General features: G+C 44.3%; 2 protein-coding genes across 5 annotated transcripts in view; both read right to left on the bottom strand.

Moving 5' to 3' along the window:
* The window catches only part of Prmt7 (protein arginine methyltransferase 7), an 87,268-nt gene extending 75,086 nt beyond the window's left edge, over positions 1-12,182 (bottom strand). Inside the window, exon 1 of the mRNA XM_036188750.1 lies at positions 12,124-12,182. The gene's annotated coding sequence lies outside the window, so the exon portion shown is untranslated. The remainder of the gene's footprint in view (positions 1-12,123) is intronic.
* Positions 1-14,616, bottom strand: part of Slc7a6 (solute carrier family 7 member 6) — a 33,390-nt gene extending 18,774 nt beyond the window's left edge. Inside the window, exons 1-3 of one of the 4 annotated variants that reach the window (XM_036188757.1) lie at positions 14,560-14,616; positions 12,213-12,253; positions 2,217-2,775 (exon numbers count right to left, since the gene is read on the bottom strand). In XM_036188757.1, coding sequence (XP_036044650.1) covers positions 2,217-2,739 — 523 coding nt within the window. In that variant the 5' untranslated portion in view covers positions 2,740-2,775; positions 12,213-12,253; positions 14,560-14,616. Of the gene's footprint in view, positions 1-2,216; positions 2,776-12,123; positions 12,187-12,212; positions 12,254-13,481; positions 13,498-14,016; positions 14,033-14,559 lie in introns of those variants that run through there. The other 3 variants (XM_036188754.1, XM_036188758.1, XM_036188756.1) reach the window with 3 other exon arrangements.
* Between the last annotated feature and the right edge of the window lie 3,280 nt (positions 14,617-17,896).

Raw genomic sequence — 17,896 nt, 5'->3', positions numbered from 1 at the left:
TCATGGAGCTGGAGAGATGGTTCAGTGGTTAAGAGTAGTTCAGAGGACCCAAGTTCAATTCCCAGGACCAACATGGTGGCTCACAACCATCAGTAACTGCAGTTCCAGGGGATCTGCATTACACACATGTGGTACATAGACATAGATGCAGGCAAAACACCCATATGCATAAAAAAATTAAAATTTAAAAAATCCAAATCATATATACCAGTCCCCTTAGACGTGGCTGCTCTCTGAATTCACACTAAGGCTGTCAAACCAATTCAGTCACTATCTGACGCTCAGACAGGAGCACACGTATAAAACCTTCTAAAAAGCAACTGTGTAACACATGAACAATTCTACAGTTCTAGAATTTGTATAACTCAATGCCAAAAATATGCAGATGCTCTAAAATGATCTTTAAATTGTAGTGTGTGTGTGTGTGTGTGTGTGTGTGTGTGTGTGTGTGTGTGAGAGAGAGAGAGAGTTCTCACTTATGGAGGTCTGCCTTGGCAGTTAAGTGCCTTTACCTGCTGAGTTATCTTACCAGTCCTGATTTTTGTTGTCATTTGCTTGTTTGTGACAGGGTTTCACTAGGTAACCCTGGCTGGTCTGGTACTTGATATGAAACCCAAGCTGGCCTTGGCAATCCTTTTGCCTCTGCTTCCCAAGTAATGGGATTATGGGTGTGAGCTACCAAGCCTGGTTCTTAAAATTTTACTGACTGGCATTTTGTTTTGTTTGTCTGATTGCTTTGAGACAGAGTCTTACTATGTAGCCCTGGCTGGTCTAGAACTCACTATGTAGAGACCAGGCTAGACTCAGCTCACAGAAGTGACTGCCTCTGCCTTCAGAGTACTGGGATTAAAGGTGTGCACCACTACATCTACCTAAAACTTTGGTCTTTAAAGATCTCAGCAAGTCCAGAAACTGTGGTAAAAGCCTATTAGAGAGCTGAAAAAAGAAAAAGGACACATAGCTGAACCCCACCTTTCTTCCTCCTCCCAGGGGTGTCTATTTCTCGTCTCAAGGGCTATGAAGAGATCACCTTTATTGTTTGTCCTTAACAAAACTCTTAAAATCAGGAGGCATAGTACACTTTTTTGCTAACTCCAAGGTATTACTGATCTATTTTTAAAATTGTCAATAAACTATATATATACAGCCGAAGTTTTTGCAAGCAGAGATAAAGAACAGAATATGATTAAGTACTTCTGGCAGCACAGTGCTAAGAAACACAAGATTCTGTGCTAGCTGACTAGCTCTGCAAAGCTGGCTAAGTTCAGAGCAATCTTCTCTCATTTCCATGATTTCACACTGAATATCCTTTTCTCCACCCCTAATAGAAAAGAATAATAAACAGAGCTCCCCTGGAATCTCTTACACAGGATGGAAGCCATCCTCCTTTTGGTGGAAGCAGGCAGAGTATGTTTACAAAGTCAGTGTAAAGAAATCAGAAACACCAGTGGGAAAGGCCCATCTGGATAGAGCTTGCTGCTTACAACAGGCCACAAAGAGCAGCGGTGACAAGAAAGAGGGTGTCCTGTGGTGGGACCCCATTATCTAGGGAGGCCTATTTCCTCATTGATGCCTTTAAACTAGTTTCTAAGGAAAAACTGAGAGCACAACAAGGCCTTAATTCTGACCTGTTCCCTGAGATAAGTTACAAATAGTGATAATGACACCATTCAAGAAACCTGACCCTTCCCCCCCCCCCCCCCCCAAAAAAAAACCTTGGTAAGGCATGTTCACCAAGCTGTCACACAGAGTAAGGAACAGAAAGAAATATGGGACAGCTGGCCAGGAGGTGGTGGCGGAGGCGCTCACCTTTAATCCCAGCACTTAGGAAGCAGAGGCAAGTGGATCTGGATCTCTGTGAATTCAAGGCCAGCCTCGTCTACAGAGAGAGAGTTCCAGGACAGGCAGGATACACACAGAGAAACCTTGTCTCAAAAATCAAAAAAGAAAAAAAAAAAAGAAAAAGAAAAGAAATATGGGACAGCTAAGAATAGGAAAAGCCATGAACAGATTCAAACTTCTCCTATCCCTATCCTTTATGTTTACTTATCTCTCAGAACCACATTAAGTGATGAAATTACTTTTTCAAAAGGTATGATGTCTCACACCTTCCTTCCTCCCGAAAGAGCAAAATATAACATTCAGGTATCAGTAACCATACAAGTAATGTAGCACCCACACCTCCACATATGCCCTTGCCCTACCCCCATACTTACATATGCAGGCGGCAGCAAGGAGACGGCAGGCCGCATATGGAGGATCACAGGTGGGGAAGGAGGGCTTGATGATATAGTTGGCGAAGGTGATGGCGATGATGGCCTGACTGGTGGGCTCAACAATTAAAAGTGAGACCCACAGACGGATAAAGGCAATGAAGCCCCCAAAGGCCTCTAGAATATAAGCATAGCTGGCCCCTGACTTGGTGATAGTGGTTCCCAGTTCTGCATAACAAAGGGCACCCACAACAGAGAAGAGCCCACCAATGGCCCACACAACTAGTGACAACCCATAGGAAGCAGTATATTTGAGAACACCTTTGGGTGAAACAAAGATCCCTGAGCCAATCATGTTGCCCACCACCAGGCTGACCCCGTTCAGCAAGGAGATCTCCTTCTTCAGCTGCATAGTTTCTGGAGACCCTTGAGATGGTGAGCTGGCATCTTCTTTTACTGTGTGCTGGTTGGCCTTGGGGAGTAGATGATAGGTAGGTGTGGGAATCCCAATCTCCCTGGCTTCCATGGTAAATGGTTCCTGTACACCTGTGTTTACTGTGGCCTGGCAAAGAAAACAAGTGTGTCAAGTCTAGGGCAGGAGCTAGTGTGACTCTGGCTTAGTTAACACCCGCCTGTCAGACAGATTTCCCTGCCCACCATCTGCTTAGGCAGAGCATGCAACACACAACACTACAGGCCTGTTTCAGTGTCAATCTCAGACACAGGGAATTGGAGGCAGTATCAAATGCTTCTGAGAAAGACATCACGAGTGCTCAGCCCCAACCTAATGACAGATTCCAACAAGAGACCTGTCTTACTAAGCAAAGAAACCAGCAAAACTGTATTTATCCACAGTAGATTCTCCTAGTTTTGCTCAATTCTATTTGTTCGTTTGTTTGAGACAAGGTCTACCTATGTAGCCCTGGCTGTCCTGTAACTCACTATGTAGATCAAGCTGACCTTGAACTCAGTGCTAGAATTAAAGGCATGTGCTACCACATCCAGCTTCTTCCTCCACTTAACAGCCTAACTCAAACCTGTCATTCATAAAAAACCAGAGTCCCTGTAACAGATACATGGCACTTCCTAGACTGAAAGACTAGTGAGACCCTAGTGAAAGACCAGAAAGACCATACCAGATAACCCTGCCACGTAGCTCTATATAAACAGGGATTTCTTTTTCTTTTTTTTTTAATTTTTTTTTTTAATGCAGGTTTTGCCTGCATGTATGTCTGTATGAGTATGCCAGATCGCCTGGAACTGGAGTTACAGATAGTTGTAAACTGTCATGTAGGTGCTGGGAATTGAACCAGGGTCCTTTGGAAGAGCTGGTGCTCTTAACCACTGAGCCATCTCTCCAGCCCTGTAAATAGAGATTTCTACAGGCATTCAACTACATGTGAAAAATCTGCAGTTACATGGAAAGAAGGTTAAGAAGATGCTGAGAGAAGAGTTATATTATCACTAATACAGAGCTTTGTGTGGTGGCACACAAATGTAATCGCAGCATTCAGAAGATTGAGGCAAGATCAGGAAGATCCTGAGTCCCACATGGTGGTGCATGCCTTTAATCGCTGCACTTGAGAGGCAGAGGCAGGTGGATCTCTGAGTTTGAGGCCAGCCTGATCTACAGAGTAAGTTCCATGACAGCAAGGACTACACAGTGAAATCCTGTCTCAAAAAAAAAAAAAAAAACACCACATATCCAAATACTACATGTATACAACCTTACTGCTCACATTACTGCTGGCTGATTCAATGCTTTTCTTTTCTCAAGAATCCAAGAGATTACAAGATTATATGAGAGAAGGGGAAAGGGACATCCAGGGGCACCCTAACTTGTTATGGTTGTGTAGCTTGGTGTTCTTTTGGACTCCCAACAAGGGAAGTGGGGGTTGTCTCTGACTCTTTTGCCTGCACTTGGGACCATTTTCCTCCTACTGGGTTGCCACCGTTAGCTGTAATAAGGGTTTGTGACCAGTCTTATTGTACCTTGTTAAGCCATGTTTAGTGGATAGCCCTGGGAGGCCTGTTCTTTTTTTTTTTTTTTTTAAAGGGAAACAGGAGTTGATCTAGGGAAGAGGGACTAGGCGGAGTGGAGGAGAGGGGAAACTGCAGTCAGGATGCAATATAAGAGAGAAAAATAAAAGTTAAAAAAAAAAAAAAAGAATGGAATCAGTACTTCAGCTTTCTAAAATCCTTTCCTAACAAAGCTAGGCAGGCAGGGCAGTGGTGGCACACACCTGTAATCCCGGCACTCAGGAGGCAGAGGCAGGTGGATCTCTGTGAGTTCGAGGCCAGCATAGTCTACAAGGCTAATCCAGGACAGCCTCCAAAGCTACAGAGAAACCCTGTCTCGAAAAACCAGAAAAAAAGAAGAAAAAAAAAAAAAAAAGCTAGGCAGAGTGGCACAGACATATAATTCCAGTACTTGGGAGACTGAGGCAGTGGGGATCACAGGTCCAAAGTCAGCACTGACTACATAATGAGACCCTGTCCTTAAAAGGGGGGGGGGGGGCTGGAGGAAAGAAGAACAAAAATAAAACAAAATGTCTATACCAGAGCCTGCTTCATAGGACTGAAAGCAAAGGAACCCAAGATCATTTGAGTGTGCAAACTTCTCAGGGAAAACTCATACCTCCAGAGACCTCACCCAAAACTCTTGTTTGACTTGTCCCAATGTGTTCCAAGAAGCTGGACCTAGGCTTGTCTGGGGTCTGAGAAGAGTAGAGTCGGCCTACCTCTACTTTAATAAGACTAGACTTTCAGAACACTTCTCATTCTTGGCACTAAGCTCTATGCAGGTTTCCCTATGCAAGCATGTGGAAGCATATTTGCTTCACATGTCTGTCAAGTGAGTCCAGGTTTCCATGGGAACAAATCCAGTAAATAGCTAGGAGTCTACACTCATGTAAGAGTGAGGTACAAAGAGACTTTCAGGGTCTAGATATTCAACATACAGATAGGCAGAAAAGCCTGGCCCTAGAGACTACTCCAGCTTCTACTCCATCAGAGTTTAGATGAGAGTGAGGGTTACCAGGTACCCTTTTTGTACTTGTACAACTTGGCACTAGTGTGTCTGGTGTGGCTTTGTTCAGTGTGTCTAGATACACTAGACACACTCCCCAGGGGCTTGTTCTAGGAAAATGTGCTACAATCAGTCACAGTCTCAGCACCTGAATCAGGGACAAGCAGGTGAGGAAGAAGAAAGCTCTTTTCTTCATTTAATAGCCAGCCCCAGTTATCACTAAGAGCCTGTTTTTGCTAATCAAAACCCCTATCTCTTTTAACCCAAGAGCAAAATTGTGAAATAACTACAGCAAACTCCCTGAGGACAGATGGCTAAATTCCTGGCTCGCTTGGCCACAAAACCCAAGACCATTCCTTACCTTTCCTCTAAATCTAACTCCCATCTCACATTCCTCTAGAAAACCTGCCAAGCACCTCATCCACTAGAATTGTATGTAAAGACAGCAATGAACAAAATCAATAAGGGTATGGATCATGTCCTCAGAACAAAACAGTGTGATGTGGCAGAATGGAAATGAGACAGACCTGAGATCAGAAATCTCATAGTCAAAGACCTGAATTCACCAGCTAGCTGTACCTCAGCATTCTCTGACCTTCAGCTGTTCTTTCCAAAAGCCTCATTGACCTTCTGTTAAGTATTACACTTAAGGGTTGGGGATTTAGCTCAGTGGTAGAGCGCTTGCCTAGCAAGCACAAGGCCCTGGGTTCAATCCTCAGCTCTGGCAAAAAAAAAAAAAAAAAAAAAAAAAAAAAACAAAAAAAAAAAACAAAAAAACCCTCTTCAATAAAATGTAAAGGCTTCAGCCAGAGAGATGGCTCAGTGGTTAAAAACACATGGCACCGTGGCACCGCTGGGCAGTGGTGGGGCACACCTTTAATCCCAGCACTCAGGAGGCAGAGGCAGGCAGATCTCTATGAGCCTGGGCTACAGAGTGAGTTCCAGGATAGGCTCCAAAGCTACACAGAGAAACCCTGTCTCGAAAAAAAAAAAAAAAAAAAAAAAAAAAAAAAACAAACAAAAAACAAAAAAAAAAAAAAGAAAGAAAGAAAGACATGTGTCACCAAGCCTAATGACCTGATTTTGGCCCCCACAACTCACATGGTAAAGAGAACAAACTATTACAAGTTGTCTCTGACCTTTACACACATGCATTCATGTGCATACACAAATATATATAAACATAATAAAAGGATGGGCCAGACTATGATAAAGTTGGGCCAGATTCTTGAGAAAGATTAGGAGATAATTTATACACAGTCTCAAAAACCAAAAGAGAAAAGTAACAGCAAAAAAAATCCTTTGTGTCTCTGGGCAGTAGTGGCACACACCTTTAATCCCAGCACTCAGAAGGCAGGGGCAGATGGATCTCAGTGAATTCAAGGCCAGCCTGGTCTACAAATCGAGTTCCAGGACAGCCAGGACTATTACACAGAGAAACCCTATCCTGAAAAAAAAATCCTTTGTGTCTGAGAAAGGGACAGGAAATTCTGGTCAAAACCACTAAGAAGTACAACATCTGTGCCTGGCAAAATAACCCAGTAAGATCAATCCCACCCAGACACAAGGGAACTGAGGCTGAACCAGAACAAAAAGAGAGCCTCTCTGCACCCTGACTAGGCGTTTGCACCCAGAAAAAAAGCAACAGCCGTATGACAACCAGAATGTAGCAAACTGTACCCCGGGAAGGGCTGAAGCTGAGAGTAGAACAGACTGAGAAGAAGTCTTCCCTACAGCAAAGCAAACCAACCCTAGGCACAAAGAAACACCAGAGGAATTTGAAGGCAAGGTTAGCGAAAGCACCATAGCAACAACAAATCCCTACGCAATTCTTCTGTATAACTGGCTCAAACTCTTCTACCAACAACCTTCAAAAGCCATGCCTACTATTTCAGAATAAGAATTATACACCCCAAATTTCTCCTGTTCTACAAACTATAGCAATCACTAACAAATTATAAATTTTTTAAAAAGTAAAAAAACAAAAACAAAAAAACCCTACTATCAAGAGGCAAGACTATTCAACATGACCAGACTTAGAAAGGAACTATATATTAGAAACATCAAATAGACTATTTAAAATAACTACAATGGGGGGAGGGGTGTCAGATGCAACCAGTTGCTTGTGGTCCTGGCTACTTAGGGCCCTGAGACAATGAAGACTAGTCTGTATAACACAGCTATAACTTCATCTCAAAAAAAAGAGCAAGAGCCAAGAATAAAGGGTTAGTGGGGGCTGAGGAGACAGCTCCATGCTTCCTGTAAAATCATGAGAGACACTTTCTCAAAAACATAAGGTGGCTAGACAGAGTGGCTAGTAGCCTTTAGTCCTGGCATTCAGGTGGCAGACTGAGTACCAGGCCAGCCAGTACTTACACACTCTGTCCAAAAAAAAAAAAAAAAAAAAAAAACCAAAAACCCACAAAATGACTACTGACTTCTACACAAGCACACATATGTATACACACAAAAAGCAAAACTTATAACTACAATGAGTCTAGGAATATAGCTCAGTGTTTGGGTGCTTGCTGAGCCTACATGAGACCCTGGGTTCAATCCTAGACCTGCCAAAAAGTAACAATAAAATAACTGTGATTCATATATTAAAGGCTCTAACGAAAAAGCTCAACAGTAAGAGGAAGCAAGGTAGAAAACTATGCGAAATAGATAAAAGCTGTAGGACATCAGTATTAAATGATCTGAAGTAAGCGGGGGAAGGGAGACTATTTTAAATTTATTTAGACTATAAATGAAGCCTGAAGCAGAAAATGCAGAAATGTAGTGTGGGTTTATAGCACAAAGGGAAAAAAATGCCTGACAATACTATCATAAAGAACAGGAAACGGCCGGGCGGTGGTGGTGCATGCCTTTAATCCCAGCACTTGGGAGGCAGAGCCAGGCAGATCTTTGTGAGTTCGAGGCCAGCCTGGTCTACAGAGTGAGTTCCAGGACAGGCTCCAAAGCTACACAGAGAAACCCTGTCTCAGGAAAAAAAAAAAATTTGACAAAAATTGGGAGAATATTGTTATAAAGTTCTTACACTATAGTGAAGGAATATATTATTTAAGGGTAGACTGTAATTAAAGACTCATAAGGCTAAAGTATAGCTCAGTGGTAGAGAACTTGCCAAATGTATAATTATGGCCCTATATCCTGGAGGCCAGTAAAAGTATTTACATTGTAAAATTAGGGCAACAATAAAAAAAATATTAAAGAGGTATAAGTAATAAGCCAACAGTAGAGAACTAGGTGTGATTACACATGTCTATATACCAGGCTGGCCCCAAACTTGCAGCAATCCTCCTGCCTCTGCAGGAGTCCTGAGAACTGGAACTACAGGTGTTCATCAAGTCTATCTAAAACAGCAGATTTTAATCAAGTTATATAAAATAATCTAAATACACCAAGTAAAAGATACTGTTAATAGTGTTAGATTGACTACAAAGCAAATCCCAATATGCAAACTATAAGAAATCACTTTAACTATAAAGACATAAATAAACTGGGCAGCAGTGGCACACGCCTTTAGTCCCAGCACTTCAGGAGGCAGAGCCTCAAAAAACAAAACAAAAACCATAAATAAGTTACTGAGAAAAGGAGCAAAAGGATCCAAACAGGTAGGGATATAGCTCCACTGGTAGAGTATTTGCCTAGTATGCACAAAGCCCTGGATTTGCTCTCTGGTACAGCACAAACCCAGTACGGAAGCCCATGCCTATAATCTCAGCACTCAAAAAGTGAAGGCAAAGGACCAAAATCAAAAGTTTATCTTCTATTATACATCAGAGTTCAAGGCCAGCCTAGGCTACAAAGACTCCAGCCTGGGCTTTGTGAGAGTCTGTTTCAAAAAGGAAAGGAGCTGGAGAGATGGCTTGGTGATTAAGAGCACTGGCTGCTCTTCCAGAGGACCCAGGTTCAAATCCCAACACCCACATGGCAGTTTACAACTATAACTCCAGTTCCAGGGGAACTAACACTTTCACACCAATGAACATAGAATAAAGTTAAATAAATTATTTTTTAAAAGCCTTCCTTTTAAAAAAAAATAACAAACATAAGCACAAATCAGAAGAAAGCTGGGAGCCCAGCACAGCTGTACATCCCTAAAATCCTAAAAGCTAGAGAGACTAAGATAGGAAGATAACAAACTAAAGGATACTCTTAACTACATAGAGAGACTGTGTCTCAAAAAAAAAAAAAGGCCAGAAAAATGGCTCAGCACTTGCACAAGTCTGATGACCAAGTTCAATGCCCAGAACCCATGAAAAGGCCAGACGCTCGTCTATAATCCCAGCACTGGATGGCCAGATGGGAGGCTGAGACAGTGAGCCAGCAAGAAGGTTGTGGGCCTTGGAGTATGCTAACAGTAACAATCAGCAAGACAGATTTTGCCTCAACAAGGTGGAGGGTGAGAACCAACTCCCTAAAGTTGTCCTCTGACCTCCACCTGCACCCATGGCTCTAATGTGCCCACACTCACATACACATTAATTAAGTAAGTAAGTAAGTAAACGAATGAATGAATGGATGGATAGATAGATAGATGGATAAATAAATAAATAAACAAACAGACTGGAGAGATCTGGAGAGATGGCTCAGCAGTTAAGGGCACTGGCTGCTAAGACCCAGGTTCAATTCCCAGCACCCACATGGCAGCTCACAACCATAATTTCAGTTCCAGGGGATCTGGCACCCTCACATAGACATTCATGTAAGCAAAACACCAATGCACATAAAAATAAATCTTTTTAAAAAAATGGAATTTTAAAAGTATATAAAGGGGCTGGAGAGATGGCTCAGCAGTTAAGAGCACTGACTGCTCTCCAAGAGGACCTGGGTTCAATTCCCAGCACCCACATGGCAGCTCACAACTGTCTGTAACTCTAGTTCCAGGGTACCCAACACCCTCACACAGATATACATGGAGGCAAAACACTAATGCACATAAAATAATTTGTAAATTATTTTTTTAAAGTACATATAAATAAAACAAAGCAAAAAGATGCTTTTGTTAAAAGCCGTTCAAAAAAATACACACACATAAACATACATGGGGTTTTTTTTCCGTTTTGAGACAATGTCTCACTCTGAATCAGAAGCTAAGCTGCACTAGAACACATTGTTTAGACCAAACATTCACTGTCACTGTGCTTGTAAAAGCTGATGAAGGAAGATAATGACAAAAATGTTACCGTGACTACAGTAATAGTTTTTAATTCATTTGCACTTAATCAGTCCCACAGTATTACAGATGCCCAAAAAAGGACCCCACACCTATGGGAGAGGCGTTATCTAGCCCATCCCCAGACCTGCAGGCCTTCTGACACAGTGAGATGAAAACTGCTGGTTTAGGGGCCCATCTTAAGCCAATATTAAGCCTGGTATCAGAAATGGGTTATCAAAATTCTACCAGATCACCTACCTGAGTTGACTGCCTTCAATTTTCACACAATAGTTAAAATAAATCAGTATAAATCATAGTTACTCGTCTCAATCTCTAACATGCTGACGCCTCTAAAACCATTGTTGAAAACAATTTCTATAAATCATTCAATGTAGCCCCAAAAGATCGATCTTGAAAAAGAAGAATGTTACATCCCACATGGAAAGACATCCCTGGGGCTGAGAGTATGACTGAATGGATAGAATGCATATTTAGCAGAGCTGAGGCTTGAGACCCTGTGTTGAACCCCCAGCACTAATAAAAAAGAAAACACAGTACTTTTGAACTCACAGAGAGTGGCCTGCTTCTGCCTCCAAAGTGCTGGGATTAAAGTCATGAACTACTACTGAGCAGCTAAACACAGCAGTTTCTAACAGGGTTTCATCCTATTTTCCAGAATCCTGCAGCAGGTGGTAAAGTTTACCAGACCCCTAAAATTTCTTCAAGAAAATTTAACAAGGAAACTATCATAATGTAATTTTTAAGAAAAAAGTAAATTAATATAAAAATACAATCATAAAGAAAGTTATAAATTGGGCTGGAGAAATAGCTCAGAGGTTAAGAGCACTGACTGCTCTTCTAGAGGTCCTGAGTTCAATTCCCAGCAACCACATGGTGGCTCACAACCATCTGTAATGAGATCTGGTGCCCTCTTCTGGCCTGCAGTTATTCATGCTATATACATAGATAAATAAATAAATATTTTTTTTTAAAAAAAAAAAAGAAAGTTATAAATACATTTATTGTAACTTCTTTTTTTAATTAACAAAAATTATGTTTATCTTATGGAGAATGTCAAGTAACTGAGATACAATTTACCTCTCAATCACGATGGATAAGATACTCTGACTTCTACCAGGCATGGTGGTCCACGCCTTTAAACCCAGCACTTATGAGGCAGAAGCAGGTCTGAGAGTCTGGAGCCAGCCTGGGCTACAGAGCGAGTTCTAGGACAGCCAGGGCTACACAGAGAAACCCTGTCTCAAAATCAAACAAAACCACACATAAAATAGAGCTAGGCATCATAGCTCAGGCCTATCATCCCAGCACTTGAGAAGTTAAAAGTCATCTTCATCTACAAAGAATTTGAGGCCATCCTGGGCTACATTGAAATGCAGTCTTGAAAAAAATTAAAGACATAAATACATAATTTATTTACAAAACAAACTATATGTGTTATGATATTTCATAACACTATGATTTTGTTTATTTGTTCTCTTTTCTTTTATTAAAACAGGGTTTGTCTGTATAATCCTGGCTGTCCTGGAACGTTCTCTGGAGACCAAGCTGGCCTTTTAAGCCTTTTTATTAGCATCATATTCACAAAGTATGCAAATAACAGATTCCTTTTTATAAATCACCAAAAACAATAAATAACCAAACAAATAAACAAATGAAAACAAATAAATACATAAATAAAAAGAACAGAGTGGTGATACCTGTCACGAAATAAGTGAAAATTCACAGGTTTTTAAGTTGTTGTTTCATCACAAGTGAGTCAGGTACCAAGAAGAAAGTAAATGCTTACAGTAGGGTTAATTCCACTTCTCTGTTTCGGCCATTCAATCCCTGTAACGAAGAACAAGTTCTTAGTTACTTAGAAAAGAAAAACAAATTAACTTATAGAAAGTAACAGGATGACATTTCCTCCTGCAAAATCTAAATTTTACATACCCATTAAAGGCAGCCTTCAATTGAACTCTCCCACATAAAGGGTATGACAGACAAGATAAGTCCAAATTTGGTGTCTGAAAACTACCCTGGTCATCTCAAGTCACTAGGGAGCTATTGCTCCGGCATCCCAGGTTCTAAGAGCATCATTTACATAACTGTTGTAGAAACATCTCCACATTCTAGACTTTACAGCAAGAATGCATAAAAATCAGGAAATTTCCACTATCGAGATACTCCAAGATCAGTCACATAACTGGTACAAACATCGGTCCAAAAAAAAAAAAAAAGTCCACAGCCAAATAAAAGGAAGGGGGGTGGGGGAATCAAGTTTCAGGTTTTCTTTCTGTCTTTGTCTACCTTCCGGTCTTTTTCCCTCTCGTTTGAGGAACTAGAGAGGAAAGTACTGTCCGAGGCACTATATCCCCATCAGGACCGTGATTTTTCTTTACATTTGCCAAGAAAGGAAAACCAAATATAACTCAAGTAAACAGCCTAAGACCAAAGTGGGGAAGCAAAAGCCGTCTGTATGAAACCACAATGGAACCTTAACCAAGGAGGAAGCCTGGGCAGCTTCCTGAAGGGCCCCTCCAGGTGAAGAGGTAAAAATGACCTCAGGAAGCAATTGCAGGCTTCAAATCTGCTCGTGCTGTCTTCAAACCCCACAGCAACTCTCAAAAATACGGCGCCCAAAGCTGAGCATCCTGCTACACAGCCTGTGAGATTAGCTGCCCAAAACTGAGCGTTTTCCCCCCATCAACAGCAGAGACTGAAGTCTTTCCCACACATAGCCCCGTGTTCACGATTGGTCCCCCAAGACTTGTTAAATTAGATGTTGATTTCTATGTATTACTGACCCATTACACAACACGGTGAGCAGCCTTTGGGCTTAGCGCTCCGTACAGAATTTTCAGAATGTTTCACAAATACTTCTTGACATTTGTGACATGAGATGGTCAAATGAGATGACAAAATATGGAGACACTCAAGCCACACCAAGAGCACCGTGTTCCCATTCGCCAATACCTCAGTCCCAACACGAGTCAGAGGTTTCAACAGCCCCCAGAAACCGCATTCCTGCATTCACACGCCCGCCGAGCAATCTCGGCCCTCCTTCCTCACTTACGGTCTCTCCCACGGCAGCGTCCAGCCCGCAGTCTCCGCGCTCCAGGGGATCCCAGACTGCGAAGGACCCCGTCTTTCCGTCCGTCTTTCCGCCCTCCTTCACTGTCTCCGTCTCTCTCAGGGTCGCACACACTCTAGAGTTACACACCACACACACACTGACACACACAGTCTCCGGGTTTTTTCCGTCACACACACACACACACACACACTCCGCCGTCTCGCAGTTTTCTCTTTCACCCACGAGTCTGCCTCCACCCCACACACACACACACTTAGGGTCTTGCACACTCACAAAACCACCCAGGGTCTTGCACGCGCGCGCGCCTTGCTCACGCCGCGGTCCGCTCGGGGCTCCACGCTCCCGGCGTCCTCCTCTCGGCCGCCGCGTCCCTCCCGCGCCCTCCGCCCCACGCGGTTTCCGGCCCCGCATCCAGCCCGCGCCGACGGCGGCCGAGCAGAGCGTTGGGCCGCACACCAGACGGCCCGGCCCGAGCCGGAACCGGCCCCGGACGGAACCAGAGGCAGCCCCTCACCTCCTGGCTCCCACCAGTCAGCTCCCCGTGTCGCCGCGCTGCCAGGATGCTCGGTCGCGCCGCCGCCGCCGCTCAAGCCCCGCCCACGCCACGTCACTCGCACCGGATCGCGACAGCGCGCGCCGCCTGGGGACCCGGCTCGGAGCGGGGGCCTCCGGCGGCGTTGCTTCCGGGCACCGGAGCACGCCGGCGCCCGAGGCCATCTGCGTGCCGTTACCCAGCCGCCTCCAGCAGGCCGCGCCGGGGACCCCCGCGGACAGTTGACTGGGGTCCGGTCCTCCTCACCTGGGGTGGCCACTCCCGGACTCTGCACGCAGGCACTTGAAGCCCGTGGGGGATGCTGCCGCGCGGAGCTCTAAAGGGTCCCCACACTCCGCTTCCCTCCTGGCTTTCGGTGGGGACTCCACATCCACTGGGACCTCAGCCAGTTCACACAAAGACCACTGGACCGCCTCCCCGGAAGGCTGCCAGCCTTCAGCCTATGGAACCGAGCGGGGAATACACACCCAGGACCTGTGCCCTGCCGATCAAGTTCAGACTCACTTCTAGCTCCCGTAGCCACCCAGGGCTTGCTTTCTTTGTCCTGGTCTCGCCCAAGCCTGCTGACACCCCTCTTGGGGAAGCGGCAGCCTCCTCCTCTGTCTCCCTTTAGGTTATCTTCTTCTTTGCTAGCGCGGACGCTCAGGCGAAGACCTCCTGCTTTTATATTCCACTGGACCCTCTAACTGACCTGTCTGGTAGGAATAAATATATTCCAAAGAAACAGTTGTGCTCTCCTCTTCGGCTATCAGACTTTTTTAAAATGGACCCTAAGAAACCACTATTTCCTCCAGGAATTTCCTGCTAGAAGAGGAAGTGTCTGAAGCATCCAAAGGCGGGACTTATTAACTCTTGCAGAAAGATTTACAACTGATGAGATGGACCTTCAAAGAGAGATTTGGAATTCACAAGGGACTACTTCTGGTTTCCGAACTTCTTGCTTAAGATTTAAACCCTATCCTGGGAGCAGAAGAGATGGCTCATTAGTTAAGATCACTGGCAGAGGGAGGGAATTCTAATTCTCAGCACCCACGTGATGTAACCACCTGTAACCCTAATTCATGGGGATCCAAGCACGCATGTGGTACATATGCACGCAGGAAAGCAAAAACACGTAAGATAAAATAAATCTAAAAAAAAAAAATTTAGCAGGGCTTAGTGACACCTGGCTTTAATCTGAGCCCACCAGGAGGCAGAGGCAGGTGGATCTCTAAATTCAAGGTCAGCCAAGGTTACACAGTTAAACATCCCTACCCACCCACCCCCGTCTCAAAACAAGAATAAAAAAAAATTTAACCCCCCCCAAGTGGAGCACATCTTTAATCTCAGCGTTTGGGAGGCAGAGACCTCTGTATATTCCAGGCCAGCCTAATCTACTGAGTCAGTTCCAGTTACACAGAGAAAACCTATCTTGAAAAATGTAAATAAATAAATCCTATCTTCATGTCAGGATCCCCAAAAACCAAACTGGGGGGGGGGGTCACTGAATCTCTTTGTCCCTCTTCCCAAAGTGAATTTATTCACATTGAATAAATCTCCTTCTGCTTTTCACTGTTAATTTGGCTCCATTCATCAGTTTATTGAGTATGTGTGGCTAAACGAGTTGGTTGGGGAACATGCTGTACCCCAAAATGTGGTACCATGATCTTCTTGTCCAAGATTCACCACTCTGCTTCCCAGCCAGGTGTCCTGGTTCAGGCATTCAAACCCTTACTCCTGTTCATTCAGTGGGGAATCCAGAAATGAACAGCATCTGAACCTCTCTTCCCAATCTACATGCCAATCCCCAGCCAGCTGCCTCGGAGTCCAACCTGCCGTACCTGCCACACATACTCCATGCCCCACGCAAAATTACTTAAAATATTACGAGGTTGGTGGGGGTTTACATGTTTGTTTTGTAAACTGATTGTGAAATTCTACAAAGTGTGAACTTTTGTAATGTAATTGGGTTGTTCTAAGTGCAAAATTTGTAATGACTGGGCTGGAGAGATGGCTGAAAGGTTAAAACGCACTGGCTGCTCTTCCAGAGGTCCTGAGTTCAATTCCAGCAACCATATGGTGGCTCACAGCCATCTATAATGAGATCTGGTGCCTTCCTTCTTCTGGTGTGCAGGGATACATGCAGATAGGGCACTCATATACATAAAATACATAAATAAGTGTTCTTAAAAAAAAACTCTCCTAAACTCTTCCTTTCTGCTCTCCAATGAATGAAAAATGAAGACATGACCACTCCTAGGTATGGCTGAAGAGGTTTTTATTGCAGATACAAGGGAGGGCACAGCCAGAGGGATCTGGAAGACTCTAGACTGAACATGGCCAGCAGAATAGACCTGGCCATGAGAGGAGAGGGAATGGGGGAGAGCAAGAGAGAGGGGGAAACAGAGAACGGCAGATGGGCAAAGAGGTGCTGAGCACTAAGAGGCCAAGAGAGCACATAGCCAAAATGGCTGAGTTTATATATAAAGAGAAGCTGAGGGAGAAATGCAGCTCAGGGGCTGGAGGGCTTCAGGTAGGGGCAAGGAGGGTGGTGAGAAGTGCTGAGGTGCCAGGACTCTTGACTGGGAGGAACAGGTTCTAGGAAAGGCTGGCAGCCAGTGTCTGATTTGATATGTCAAAAAGCATCTCAGGGGTTGGGGATTCAGCTCAGTGGTAGAGCGCTTGCCTAGCAAGCACAAGGCCCTGGGTTCGATCCTCTGCTCAAATAAAAAAAGGCAACTCAGTTAGCCATTTGTCCCGAGTTGAGACTTAACACCTATAGACCTATAGGATGACAGTCCTTGAGGAACCCTTGTTGGTGACATCCCTTTTTGTATCCTCTGCTTAGAACCCTAGAAAGGCCTCTGATGCAGGCTCAAGAGGACCCTGAGATGGATTGTCGGGTGTGTGGAGTTTGTTAAAAGTCACTAACACCATGGACAACACAGACAGATAGACAACAGCATGGCAGGGACTCTGAGGAGAGTTCAGGCTCCAGCATCAAGAAAGAGCATGGTAGAAAGTCTAAAGACGGGAAATCAATAGGTGGTCTCTTGTACCACTCTGAGGATAAGGGAGGTTTCCCAGTACAAGCTTGCAGCCAGACCCTCTGATACCAAGGCAAGAGGCAGGGCAGGGGGTGGCAAGATACTAGGCCACCAATACTCCTTTGATGTAAACTCCCTGCCCCATGTGAGAAACCCTGTTACCTAGAGATGCACAGACAAGGTATCAGGACAATGCCTGTTAGTGTTGGGGGTATGTGTATTATAGGTATCGAAGCCTGGGCAGCAGCTGGATTCCCTTACATCCTTACACACCTCTGGAAGTGTAAGTGAATCTGCATATATTAGGTCAGTTGAGCTTGATCCAACACTCCCTCCATTCAGTGACACCCTCCCATTTGTCCTTGCAGTGGCTGCAAGGAGAAACCTGCTGGCTTTCATCCAGATCTCTGGCTTTGCTGTCTCACATACACATACAAAGCTTATCAGCTAAAAGCTCGCTATGTATAAGACACAGGATCAGATGTTTTCCCACATCAGCATGCATTCTTGGTATATTTATTTATCCTCATTAATCAGATAAGGAAGCTGAGGCTCAGGGGCTGGAGAGATGGCTCAGAGGTTCAAAGCACTGTCTGCCCTTCCAGAGGTCCTGAGTTCAATTCTCAGCAACCACACAGTGACTCAAAACTATCTGTAATGAGATCTGGTGCCCTCTTCTGTCCTGCAGGGATACAGGGAGGGAGGGAGGGAGGGAGGGAGGGAGGGAGGAAGGAAGGAAGCTGAGGCTCAGGAAAATTGGCTGCTGCTGGTGGAGTGCTTTCTCGGCATCTCTGGAAATGAGGTCCCAGTAGAGC

Source organism: Onychomys torridus, chromosome 5 (genome assembly GCF_903995425.1).
Source record: "Onychomys torridus chromosome 5, mOncTor1.1, whole genome shotgun sequence".
NCBI lineage: Eukaryota > Metazoa > Chordata > Mammalia > Rodentia > Cricetidae > Onychomys > Onychomys torridus.
This window is presented reverse-complemented; position numbering and strand designations above follow the sequence as displayed.